Here is a 14662-nt window from a genome sequence, read left to right as displayed (position 1 = left end):
ACAATTAATTTTGAAAAGATTGATAGGCACAAAATAACCTGCACTCTCCTCCATAAATATAAATAGAACGATATTCAAGATTAATAAAAAATGATATAAAACTTTCCTGATGAGGCCGAAGGGACGGGATTAACTAAAAGCTTTCTACGATAAGATTTATGTTTTCTCGGATCTCAATCTCGTCAACACGAACTGGATATTCCGGCCACTAATGAAGGGCTGTGATTGTTCGTCAGCCACACAACACCGGGGCCATGTCATGTTCACTGCACGCCCTGTAATAACTAGCTATAGGCTAAATATTTCATTTATAAAAGACCTGAGATGCAAAAACAGGGCTTCACATTTGATTGACACAGGAAATTTGACATTCAGGAGCTGAAGAAGACAGACATGGGTTCTAGAAAGGGATCAGAAAATCTGTGGGTTGCTCTGAAAGCATGGTTTAAGAGCCAATCTGTGAAGAAACAGGCATGCCAAGCCCTGGCTATAATATGTTTCCTGGTGACACTGATTTCTCTAACCTTTGGGGATTACTGGGCCGCGGTCCTGTATTTCACTGCAAATTTTATTCGCGTGTGTGGAATTTCAGCATTGGTTTACAAGCTAACAAGGAAGAAAACCTGCTCAGGTTTGTCACTCAAATCCCAGGAACTCACCGCGATTTGCCTCGCGGTTAGTCTCTACCTGCACTGGTCTGGAAACGTGTATACCACCAACGTGTATACCATCGCAAGCGGAACGCTGGATTTATTTGGACTGATAACGACCATATGGGTTATCTATATCATCCGTTTCAAGCTCAGATCTACATACATGGAGAATGTTGACAACTTACCCATATATTACTTGCTCGTTCCCTGTGCGCTCCTTGCACTGGTAACGCATCCCTTGTCTAATTATGTTTCGCCATTAAGTCCTCTGAATAAGGCCATCGTGGCGTTTGTTCCCTATCTGGAGTCCGTTCAGGTTCTGCCTCAACTCCGTGTAATGCAAAGCGAAAGGGTCGTCGAAGCTTTTACTGCCTTCTATGTGTTTGCTCTCGGCGCGGAGAGGTTATTTAAATTTACATTCTTCTTCACGGTAATCCCGAAGGTCATTATGGACGGCTCCATCAAAACTTATTTCGATTTTGGTTTGTTCCTGTTCATTGTCTCTGAGATTGTTCAGAGCTTCATATTGGCAGATTTCGTTTATTACTATCTCAACATTGTTTCAAGAGCCCCGATGTTGATGCATCTCCCAACCATCTCGATTGAACAATCACCTGTTTGACATAACATATCTGGAGTGGTAAGGCCCCATAGGGTTAGAAATTACAATTACAACTGTTTTTCAATTTTTTTGGGGGTTTATCATGAGTATTTTAAATATGTTATGTATGGTTCAGTTGATCAATGATAAGAATCATGCACTATATTGAATATGGTATGGATGGCTTGTTGGTTGAGATTGGTTGAGTTTTTAGCGAATGCACTATATTGAATATGGTATGGATGGCTTGTTGGTTGAGATTGGTTGACTTTTTAGCGAATGCACTATATTGAATATGGTATGGATGGCTTGTTGGTTGAGATTGGTTGATTTTTTAGCGAATTTTATTTGAAAATTTTAATTAATAACTAATTTATTAATAACTAATTACTAATTTAGAGGTGTGTGATAGAATTATAAGTGATAAGTGTGTATGTAAAATGAAAAAATTCAAGTATATTTTATATTCAAAATAGCAAAATCAAGTTACAAATTCTACTAAGTTTAGATATTTACATTCTTATTGGTATTTGTTAAACTGTTAAGGGATAGTAATTAGTGGTAAGTATGATGGATAGTAACTCATAGTAAATATGTTATTTACTGGAGTATAAACTATTTTTAAGGATTCTATTTTTTGGTGGTTTTGTTGATTTCCTTTACTTTAATTTTATTTCTTTTAATTTAATGTTAATTTTTTTTTCATATTTTTACATAGTATTATAAGTACATCAATGATTATGAACACTGACTATAGCTATATTTTTCAACACTCCCTCTTACCTAGTGAGGTATTCATAATGACTATCTGTATACATGATCTTTCTAATAAAAATAAACCTCATAAATAACATCTTTATCTAGGTCAATACCATTGATGTACATCAACATCATCATGAATATTTCTAATAAAAATAAACCTCATAAATAACATCTTTATCTAGGTCAATACCATTGATGTACATCAACATCATCATGAATATGTACCACAAACGAGGTTAAGTTTCCTCACCAATGGTACTTACTCAAGTAGTCACCATGATCTAGTGGGCGCTTGACCTCATGGTAACTACTTCAAAGTTTCCATCTACAATGGTCAAACACTAGGGAAACCCATGTCACAAATCCAAATTCCTCTCTTAGGTTATGATGCTAAAGAGGCACTGACAACATGCGCGTTCGCCTGTTTTGTACGATTCCCTCTAGTTGCACAAGTCATTGGTCTATCCTAGAGTTACAAATTTGTAGCGTTGATCAACTAAAAATTATTGTCAAAAATTTGTTGAAACTAGGTGGACCTAAATCCACCCTATTATTCATTTTCCATTCCCTTTCCACCCATTTCTATGTTTTGGTATAAATTGGTATAGATCTGAACTTGTTATGAAACCAGCTCAGGAAAAGATAGAAAAGATAGATCAACGCCTTAGAATTCAGCCTCTTCGAGGGGGCAACCTCCTTTACATTACATAAATGAACAATTCTTGGATGATTCAAATGAAAAAACCTCATTTCTATATATGGGAGTCTAAGGAGTCACAATATAATCCAGCCAACCTAACAATAATAATATAAAGCCACAAAAATAACAATAGAAGGATTCTATGGGGCACAGTAATAACAATATGGGGGCCACAGGGGCACAACAATATTAATAAGGGGTATAACTACAACAATAATGGGGTAATCATTAGTATGATAGGGACCCAACATGCCCCTCTCCTTCAAACAAGTGTTTTCCTCAATGCTTGAGTAGTTCTGGATACTTTTGCATAAAATTCTCATCCTCCCATGTGGAATCTTCAGCGGATAAGTTCTTCCATTTGATAAGATACTCTAAAATTGAACGATTTCGTAGCTGTCGAGTTCTTGTTTTTGTGACTGCTTCCGGTTTCAATATAATTTTTCCTTCCTCGTCAAGTTCTGGCAATATTGTTTGAACTGGGAGCTTGTCGCCTATAACCTTCTTTAAACATGAAACATGGAAAACTGGGTGCAATCGAGAAGCTGCGAGAAGGTCCAATTTGTATGCCATAGTACCAATCTTTTGCAACACCTTGTACGGACCATAATACTTTGGTGATAATTTATTATCCTTCTTAGCTTGCTTGAGGGTGCCATCTAGGGCGACACGTCAGGCAAGCATGTAGCATAGGGTAGCTATGCTGGCACTCAACTAGTTCATGGAATATTGTGTGGCACATCAGCAGAGGAGGAGAAGTGGTACAAGTATGCGTGTCAAATTGTTGAAGAACCTGCTATAGACGGCCTTCAAGGGGTCCATCCTGATTGACGACTGGGCTGCCAACTGTCACCTTTCCGCTAGCTGCAGGTTTCATAAGCTGTTGTCTGATTTTTGCTATGTTTTGTTTTCAAAGCATACCTTTTGGTTTGATTCGCTAGTTTTCATTCTAGACCCCCTGTGCGGGTTTTTTTGATATCAAAACTTGTGACCCCTGTGTGGGTCTTTTTTTCTAGTTTCACGGACTGGTTTCCCCCTCGATGGGGCAGTCGCGTTTAGGTTGTGATATTTTTTGACAAACTCTGTTCAGCATTGCAGAGGCCAATGCCTCGTTGTATTTTTATTTTGTTTCATATCAATAGAATAGTATTACTTAGAATGAATATATATATATATATATATATATATATAAAACTTTTTTTACTAATAGAAAATTACAATTGACATAGAAATATTTCTATTTAAAATTCACATTTGAAAGTAGAAAATATATATCCATAGGTTTTTCTCCCTATATATATATTTTCCTTTTATATATATATATATAAAATTGTAAATGTTAAATACATAATAAAAATGAATGAGTTATAAATTTGTTTAAAAAATTTGTTAATGGAACTAGTGTATTTCTCTATATACATATATAAAATTAATATTAACTTTATATATACTTATATTTCTTTCATTTTTTTTTGTTTGTGATTCATATTACATTAAAATATTAATGAAAATTATAATTGTTTTTGAAACTAGAAAACCTATATTGATAAAAAAAATTAATAATATAATTATGATATACATTAATATTTTAATATAATATGAATTATAAATTAAATATTCCCCACATATATAATTGCAATTTTTTATTTCTTATTCATATTATACTTAAATTTTAATATATGTCCTAATTACATTTGAATTGAAACTATAGTATTAATATTAATATAATATTAATATCTATATATATATATTTATATTTTGCTTAAATGTATATTAAGAATGCAATAAAAGATGAGGTGAAAATGACGGATTAACCAAAAGTTTTCGAGGATAAGATTGTCAACAGGAAGGTGTAGATTCCGGTGATTGTTCGTCAAGTTTTTCAACCAAATAACGTCGGGGCCATCACATATTCTCCGCACGCCCCGACCTGATAAGGACGGAATTGAATGACATTTAAAATTAAGAAAACCTTAAAAATGAGATGAGCTGAAAAGGACGGAATTAACCAAAAGCTTTCCGGACCAGATTTCTGTTTTCTCGGAGGAAAGCATCAGAAAATCCCAATCGCACGTCAATGGGAAGAGGTATTCCGGCAGTGATTGTTCCTCAAGTTTTTCAGTGATGGTCCATGACATCTTCTCTGCACGCCCATAATTACTACCGATGGGCTAAATATTCTTAATGGGAGCTTTGGTAGTAGGAAGTTGGCTTGATTTTAGATATGAGAACGTGAGCACATAGGTGTCACTTTCACGTTGCAAGTGGTATGGGTTATTTTTAACATGAAAAAATTGTGTGGGGCCTATTGGTATAGAATGTTTAGTAGCAAATCAACACAAGTGAAAGGATAAATATCACATACCAAGATAATACCAAAATATCTTGGAAAGGGCCAATAAAAAAGGTGATATCAAAATAATAGGAGAAAATAAGATGAGGGTTTTTTTTTTTTTTTTGGGACCTAGCTGAGTTGAAATGGGATTTGGTGTCTAGTGATGGGAAGGCTAAGGGTATGAACCAAGCCTTATGCCACAATATTATTTTCTCTGTCTAAGATAAAAGTCATAGAATCATTTTGCATTTGATAATTATGGGTAAAGATAGGTGCAATAGAGGTGCTCACCTCCTTAGTAATCATGAGAATGAAAAAAAAGTCCAAATGAAAAAATGTAATCGGTAGGGAAATTGCGCTAGACATTTAGCCCTATACCAATCAATGAATCTTAATAGGCCGTATCTCTTGTAGCAACAAATATTCTCCCTTACCTTGTTTCCTAGTTTCTCTATCTATGTAAAAAGAGTCTTGTTGGGGCACATATTTTTAAATGCTAGATAATTGGGTTGCTTTTATGAAATGTACACTAGTGGTATTATGAGGTGTGGGGGATGAGGTAGCAGACATAATAGAATGACAAACATGATGCAAAACATCCTTGGTTTGACGAGATCATATTCAAGGAGCCACTTTATATTCCACTACCAAGTCCCAAATAAACAGATCCTCTAACGAAATATTATCAAACAACTTAAATTCTCAATGGAAAACCATTATCAAATGAGAATTAAATTTTATAGTTAGTAAGTCTCTAATATTGGTGATATGGAGTTGAATGTGCAACATGAAAAATACATCAATGTAAGCTTACACGGATTGCTTTGGTAGTTGTTGGAGTTGCAACCATTTGGAAAAGAGATTCTAGAGATATCATGGGGGATAAAAAAAGGCCATACAGAAGGGTTCAATACCACATATTACCTTAGTCAAGTATTTCTTTTTCTCTTAGATTATATTTTCTTAACCTTGTTTCATTTATTATCAGTGAGTCATGCTACTACATAAACAACAAGCTATAAGGAAGAGCAAAATGAGATTTCAATATATAGCATGTATATGATTTCTTGCATTTAGATAAATAACTATTTGGACACCATGTTTTTAGTAATAATATTGCCTCATATTGTTCCTATATATTTCTTCCAAGTAGGTAATGGAGGAGACATAATCAAAAGGAAAAAAAACCATATTTACACTCAACTAACACTACAAGGCTATAAAATAAAAGACATAAAAAGGAGTAGAACAATATTTTACTAAATAATAAACAATAAAGAAGAGCTAGAAACAAACAACAAATCCAATATATATATATAGATATACATTTCTTTTATACCAAATTTCTTTAAAAAAAATTGTCATATTAACTTTAAATGTACAGACTTTATGACATGTATGAAACTATGCTCCAAAAAACGGAATGTCAATATTTCAAAAAAGTGTAAAAGTCATGTTTAACTGCTATACATAATTGTTAAAGATATTAGATCACAAAATAAAGACGCTAGTATAAATTTGTTTTTATTGCTTCCTAAAATTGTAATTTCATATAGCAGTTCCTTGTGAAATAAAATACAAAATACTTACAAAGACATGAAAATAATATTATTAATTAGAAGCGAAAAAATGAAAAACAAAATCATGTTTTTTTAAATTGTTATGTGTATAATGTAAGTGAACTCAAATAATATGAAATGATGTAATTTTTTTCTAATGTCAACAATGATATTGTCCATTGAAACTGTAAAAGTCTCAATTATTCAGAATCCGCAAAATAGGAAAACACGCTCTAGGATGTTTTGTTTGTGTAATACCCCTAGGAAGATTTATTGTGTGACTTTTACTTATTTTTGGGTTAAGGAAATTAAAAGACGTGTCATGAAATATTATTTCATTTTCTAAAAAAAAATAACAATAAATAAGAATTTATGTTAGTGCATTAATCTGAGGCTAACATGAGAGATTAACCCCTAACCATCATTGAAAAAAATTCAAGTTAGTTATGCCTAACGAGGCAAAAAAATAAAAAGGAAGAAAAAAATCCTCCTCCTATCTTTTATTGAGATTTTGGAAGAGAAATGAGAAGAAAAAAAATATGGGACAGATAACACAAACCAACAAAAAAGGTTAAAATGTTAGAGCGAAATAGTTTGTGGTGGACCTATACAACCTACTATGGGAGATAAATAAAATATCTTGGTAACCTTACCAAAAAGACTGGTAAACCCAGACAAGCATTAGTGGTACTCTACAAAAGGTTCTGGAGGTAGAGAATTGCAATTATCCTTCTACCTAATACTATCTGACATTTGGAGGGAGAACTTGGGGGGCACTAACTAAACAAGTAAGTTCAAGGTTGGGAGGAATGTGTAACCCTCTGACTTACTTCTAAAGGGATTTTAAATAAGTATTTATAATTTTAAGAAGAAAATAGAAGCTAAGTGGTTGATAATATGTTGGAAAAATGGAAGTTAAATAAATTTTCTAAACTAGAATATGTTGTTTTTACTAACTTTATGATTGCAAGAAATTAGGAGATGAAGATGTAAACTAGAAGACCTATGTTTACATGTGAAAATAGTAAAGATGTAATCTAGGAACACATAATAAGTTGTTGTATTAAACAAATGTAAAGCAAAGGAAATTGACCATAGAGAATATAACCCCTATTTGAAGGGTTACAAAGCAGTGATTAGAAAAAAAATAAGTTTTTTATTTATTCGAAGTATAAAAAAAGAATATATTTATATTTACTATTATGGAAGGGTTAATAGTAGGGTTTAGTTATATACATGGAATATTGATATTGATTTATCACTTTATAGACTCCATAGATTCGGTCCTAAAAATGGGAAGGCTAGGACACAGAGAAGTTACAATGGTTTAACATTAAAAGAATCCACCGAGTCTCTAGACTAATAATTATATGTCATTACATGCATAATTCTCTCTCTCTCTCTCTCTCTATATATATATATATATATATATATATATATATATATAGAGAGAGAGAGAGAGAGAGAGAGAGAGAGTCTGATAACTATTATTACCTAATATCTTCCATTAAGCAAGAAATCTTATATTCCATGTCAGTAATAAATGCCAAAATATGTTTGTACGTGATGAGTTAATGCAAAGAAATAGGAAGGATGTCAAGTCGATAACAATAGGAAAATAAAATTACAGTGTATGTATATAACTAGGGAAACACAGATTCCTCCCCAAAGAAAACCATATAAGTATAATATACCATGGAACCTTCATGCATCCTACTTGACTCTCCATAGGGTCACACACTTCCTCTCACCCAAAGTTAACATACTTTACTCTATGCATTTTCACAGTCAAGGCATAAAATTAAAACCCACTTTTTGGACTCCTACTCTGAACGGTGTGAGGTCTAGTTGGGACTTCATATCAAGGAGATCCCCTGAATGTTGGTGGGTCCAGCACTGTCAACACAATCTCAACTAAAATCTTTGTTAAATATGCATTCTCTCATCTCCATTTTCAATGTTGTTTTCACTGGAATGAAAAATACCATGAATGGTTTAGAAATATTAGGCATACCCTTATCTTCAATGACTTATAGCAAGGTGTTTGTAAGGAAGGTGACAATGTTCCTACCAAGCTAACACTAGATAAAGAGCCCACCATATGGGAGAACAAGGATAAAAAGGAATATTCCCTAATTATTGCTTCTGTAAATGAAGAGGAGAGCCATTATATTATCCCAATTATAAATTCTTATGATGCATTAAAAAAGTCAAAATATTTATATGGATAGCACCTATAATTAGAAGTAGTTTAGTTGATGATCAAGTTATTCAACTTGGAGATCAAGGAGGGTGATCCCTTGTTGCTAAGCATAGAAATTAGAGCTATCATGCATTTGTATAATCCATTAGAATTAAAATGAACATCACTCTTATATCATTTTTCAAAGCCTTCTATATTACGTATTATCATTATCTTCAATCCTTACAAGTTAGTGCCCAACTCAAGGACAATACTTTTTAGACTCTTGTGGAGAAGTTTGTAGGATGAGAGAAATATTTTGGGAAGAGGAAGGCAACTTATCAATTCCCTAAATAATTTTTGTTCCTTGCACATAAATAAAATAATGAGTCACAAGACTCTTCTAGTGGAAAGGGTGGTAAAAGAGGATGTGAAATAAAGAACAATAGATGTAAGGTAGGGAAGGGGCAGGAGTTTGATCTCCACTTTATTTATTATAATATAGATGCAAATTATGCATCCACAGGCAAAATCCCTTGGGAAATAATCAAGAAAGGATGAAACGAACAGAAAGATAAAGCATGATATCCAACAAAATATAAAGCACCTAAATCTTCCTTTATTTCCCACTAAAATATTGGAGTAACTGAAGATATCTTTCTGTTATGAAACCAGCTCAAGAAAAGATAGAAAAGAAAGATCAACGCCTTAGAATTCAGCCTCTTCGGGGGAGCAACCTCCTTTACATTACATAAATGAACAATTCTTGGATGATACAAATGAAAAAACCTTCTTTCTATATATAGGAGTCTAAGGAGTCACAATATAATCCAGCCGACGTAACAATAATAATATAAAGCCACAAAAATAAAAATAGAGGGATTCTAAGGGGCACAGAAATAACAATATGGGGGTAATAGGGGCACAACAATATAAATAAGGGGTATAACTACAATAGTAATGGGGTAATCACTAGTATTATAGGGACCCAACACTTTCATATTTCATATTTTTCTTTGAACGATGAATAGCTGCTTGATATAGGTGAAACTCACCACATGACCTTCTAGAAAATATTCTCTAAAGACTTCACTAAAAATGTAAATGAAGCAGTATAATTTGCGTATAGGTCAAGTCTCGTGTTACCCAGGCTTGGCACCATTTAGATTAAAGTACTTGAACTTCCTAACTCTCTTATTGATCTGATTGGGAAAAATAGTTTTGCTATGCTAAAATTCCTTTTCAGTATATTTTAAAGGTGCTTGAGGATTTATTAAATTATTTGGAAGTTTAAATATGGGTTTTTTAGTGTTTTTCTGTAAATTTTATGTGCAAATTAACATAAACAAATGAATGAAACAATAGCTTATAAAAGACATAAACATCACCATAAATAATATCACAACACCACATGATGGAGTTCACCCCTCCTGGGTTATGTCTCCTTGGTCGAAATTCCAATGGCTTGGCTTTCTCTATTATGCTAAAAACTGGGAATACATTAGTTTACAATGCTCAAAAAGCTTTGAAACCTATTCCAATGGCTCTAGAATGCCCAATAATGTTTATTTAACTTATGTTTGCTCCCGATTTGGTAAAAAAATGATCAAGTTATGGAATTTCCCAATATTTTTCTAATTGCACTGCAAACTCCCCAAAATCTAGTACCATCCTACAAATTTTCCACAAAACGGGCTAACATAGCAACAATTTCGCCAATTTTCAGGCGAAATTGTCGGACAATTTAAATGTCCTCTAACGCCTTATTTCTGAAAAATGTGGCCACGTGCCTAGGGCTAAGGGCAACGCCATACCCCCGTCGGCCCAGCCCCTTCTCCCATTCAGCGGATGGTCATATGATGGTTGAACGATGAAGGCCTCAATCCCATAGGCTAGTTTCTGCCTAGAATTGTCATGCTCTTAACATTTAAATAAATGTGGAGTTCTTACATGGTTTAGAACTATGTGTATGCCATATTGGGGGAGGCTTTGGATTAGTGTTGTGTTGTCATGGGTTCAACACTCGTTGATGATGCCCAAACTTTACCCAAATTTTTGGTGGCCCTCGGGCTGCCATGTGGCGGCCTCTTGCTGGGCCATGTGTTGGTTCATGGTTGGCCACCAATTCAACCAATCAAAAATGCTGAAACTGAACTAATAAAAAATTGACACTTGTCAACCTACAATTTGTTGGAGGAGCCTACTTACCAGTCAAATTTCCACATACACTTGCACAGTGAGTGCCACGTCAACAATATGCATTGTTGACTGGGCTATCCAATTTTGCACAAAATTGCCTGTTTGCAAAGTGAATATAACATGATTCTGGGAGCATATAGTGTTTGTTTCATGTGAAACGAGTTGTTTTAGATTAAAGATGACGAGCACTACATGGTCATCTAGGTTCCACACCAATCCAACAACTTTTAATTTTGAGCTATTTTTCGAGCACCTGATCATTCCTCCCCACTAGAAAACGTTTGGACACCATAAGATCAATTTCCATTGTTTAACATGTGACAGTACAGTTCCCTCTGTTGGCATTATGATGCATGTGTTGTACTTGTTGGCAACCCCTTGTAGAAGAACAACTCACTTATATATAACTAGATGAATCTACAGAAGAGATATCAGATGTGATAGAATACATGGGATGTAGGACAACTCAAAGGAATGAGTTTAGATGTAATGAATAATGACAACCCATTAAGATGACAGTTTTCAATATGGAAAGTTAGCCTTGCCATCAAGTCCAAAGGGGGAGATTGTTGGCATTATGATAAAAGTGTTATCCTTGATGGAAACTCACACAGATGACAGATCATAGTGCAACAAGTCAGTAGCAAAGAATTGATGATCAGACTACAAAGAATGAAGATATAAAAGTATATACGCAGGTTCACTATATACCAAGTCATGTACACATGCATGTTAACTATATACCAAGTCGCGTATATACGCAGGTTTTCTATATACCAAGTAGTTTATACACGCAGGTTCACTATATACAAAGGCATGTATACACACGGAATTGCTGATAAAAAGTCACGTATGCGTATGCACACACTTTCATGGACGGAAAAGCGCGTACATTTGGGAAAGCTTATTTTTGGATCTGTGGTATTTAGACCTATGGTTTTGGACCTTGGTATTGCATCTGAAGTGTTCAACCTAGGTATTGGGTCCCTAGGATTGGTTCTAAATGGTTTTGGACCATGATATTGAGTAAGGGATAAGTTTATAAAAGGAGAAGAAGATCATTAGGCAAATGCATTCAGAAAGTCTTGAATATCTGATGAAGTATGAGATCTAGTATGAAGGTTATGGGTTCATGATGCTTTGCTTGATCCGAGCTGAGGAGGAATCTCAACAATTGATGGAGAACAAGATCTAAGGACAGATCGGGATCAAATGATTTGGAATGAATCATCTCTATAAGGTTTGATCATGCTTGTTCTAGATCTGTATACTAATGCATGTAATGTTTTGATCTGAGTATAACGTAAGATTGAAATAGCTGCAAAACATGAATGAATATTTACAGATGTATACGCTGGTTGACTTTCATAAAAGCACGCACATACGTAGGTTAGATACATCTAAGTAGCGTATACAATATGAACTATGATGTTTGAAGTTACAAGTGGCTCTGCTTGTTGATGAGTTCTGATGACTATTTACTGGTGTCAATATTCTGCATATTCAATTTGGTTGATTGTGTTTAGCTTCAGTGTTGATGGATGAGATCTATAATGGATCAGGATCATAATGAGTTACCTTTATGTGATCTGATGGACTAGATCTGGTTGCTAGCATACGTATTATCCTTGTATATATAATGATCTGGGTTTTTATGGAGTCAGGAAGTGCAGCGAAGTTATAAGTAAGTAACTAATGACATATATGCTGGTTCGCTTTGGTGAAGTTGCATATATGCAGTGGTTCGGCTCTTCCAAGTAGCGTATGCACTCTGATACATGATTTTTGGTGATACAGTTAGATCTGAACATTGTTGCAGAGTTCTGTGTTCTACTCTATATTCTAGTGATTGTAGTTTATTGACTGGGTTTCAGCGATTCAGTATTGGGTGATTCAGAAATTGATGAAGCTGGTGTTGATTGATTTTGTGCTCTAATGATATTGATGGGTCCAGTATGAAAATTGGATGAAACGTGGTCTTTAGATTCTGATGTTGTGTTCCATGAGTATCCAGTCTGAAAATTATGAAACATGGTACCTGGAGGAAGAAAGAGAAGGTTGTAGCCTTCTGCAGGTTGGCACCTATGGACTAGTACATCAGCTAGTAAAAGAGCTAAGGGGGTGGTAGCTCCCTTCCAGTGGTAGCTGGAAAATTAGTGAAGGTTGGAGCATTCAGTAGGCCGGCACCTTTGTAGTAGTAAAAGGATCGGCTAGTACAAGAGATAAGGGGGTTGCGGCTCCCTTCTAGGAGAAGCTGGAGAATGAGAGAAGGTTGTAGCCTTCTGCAAGTAGAAGCCTGTGTACTGGTATAAGACTGCACCAGTACAAAAATATTGTAAAAAGAAGTTTCTTATTAAAAGACGATAGAGACGACTTGCAGCAAGTGGTTTTCACCCACATTGGGTTTCCAGCTTACATCATGGTGTTCATGTGTGCTTCTTGTGTGTGATGATCTATTCTATTTTATTACACCTATTTACTATTCATATGGTTAATAAAAGTTCTGATGCACTAACTAAAGATCAAAATTTAATGGATTAACTGAATCATAAGTTTACTAGATATACGCTAGTTGCATTAGACATTGTTGCGTGTACATGCAGGTTCCCTTCACTCAAGTAGCAATTATGAATCTGAGTATGGAAATTAAAAAATAATTAATTTGATAATATTGATTCACCTGCCCCCCCCGAAGTATTATTTCCAATAATTGGAATCAGAGTAGGTCCTTTGGTAGAAGCTTGATCGCTTGAAGGAGATCCATAGAACAATGGGGAAGAAGCTTAAGAAGAAAGCACCTAAGAAGAAGAAGACATCTCAGAAGAAATATGACAGTGGGAGAATTGATTGGGAAATATGTGGAAGAAGCACTTCAGAATGAAGAGGAACAAGCAAAAGTACTATCAGGTATGAATTTGTTATCCTCTAGTGATACATTTCTTCATCCATTTGAAGATGATGAAAGTGATAGTGAAACAACTGAATTTGCTCTTATGGGTGACAATGAAAGATATCAAATAGAGGCAGAATTTAGAAGGCTTACAGACAAAATTAGATATCAACAATATCTATTGCACGAAAGGGAATGTATCTCCAAAGAAGAAGTTACCAAACTAAAATCTCAACTAGAGGAAGGAAACAAGGTAAGGAAGCTATTCAAGGAAAAATGTCAAAAGTTGTAGGATGAAGTGACATCATTAAGAAATGAAGTAAATGAAAGGAGCACAACAATCAAGAAACTCGCAGAAAGATCCAGTTACTATGAAAGTCTTGAAGCTACAATCCTCTCACTAAAAGAAGATCTTAAAGAATCAAATAAGCAGAATAAAGAACTACTCCAAGCTCTTGAAAAACAAGAAAATGAAGTTCTTGAATTAAGTCACCAGTTGGAAGAAGGAAGAAAAGATGAAGAAAAGATGAAGAAGCAGTATTGTGAAAAGGAAGAGCAACTTCAGGTTGAGGTAAATATTCTAAAAGATAACTTAGAAGAAAAGGATAAGCTCTTACGATTTCAAGATAGTACTAAGATATTGGATGATATTCTTAGTAGTGAAAGGTCTCCTGCTATCAAAATTGGTCTTGTTTTTCATGAATCTGTTGAAGGTAAATCTAGTTCACAAAATAAGACAAGGAACTCTAATGCACAATCTGAAATACTCAACAAGGAGATG

At 34.4% G+C, this 14662-nt stretch overlaps 1 protein-coding gene across 1 annotated transcript; it reads left to right on the top strand.

The window, feature by feature from the left end:
* The first annotated feature begins 211 nt into the window (after positions 1-211).
* On the top strand, positions 212-1275 carry LOC149220766 (uncharacterized). The gene is made up of 2 exons (XM_089387196.1): positions 212-277; positions 376-1275. The coding sequence occupies exons 1-2, from the start codon at positions 212-214 to the stop codon at positions 1273-1275; spliced, it is 966 nt and encodes a 321-aa protein (XP_089243322.1).
* The last annotated feature ends 13387 nt before the right edge of the window (positions 1276-14662 follow it).

Source organism: Pinus tabuliformis, chromosome Q, assembly GCF_031772625.1.
Source record: "Pinus tabuliformis cultivar Carrire ecotype Pingquan chromosome Q, CPIR1, whole genome shotgun sequence".
Taxonomy (NCBI): domain Eukaryota; kingdom Viridiplantae; phylum Streptophyta; class Pinopsida; order Pinales; family Pinaceae; genus Pinus; species Pinus tabuliformis.
This window is presented reverse-complemented; position numbering and strand designations above follow the sequence as displayed.

Excerpts from the sequence above, each read along its gene's own strand:
- LOC149220766 (XM_089387196.1), top strand. The coding sequence starts at position 212 with ATGAAGGGCTGTGATTGTTCGTCAGCCACACAACACCGGGGCCATGTC. Across the intron at positions 278-375 it reads TCATGTTCACTGCACGCCCT|GAGCTGAAGAAGACAGACAT; the intron begins GTAATAACTAGC and ends TTTGACATTCAG.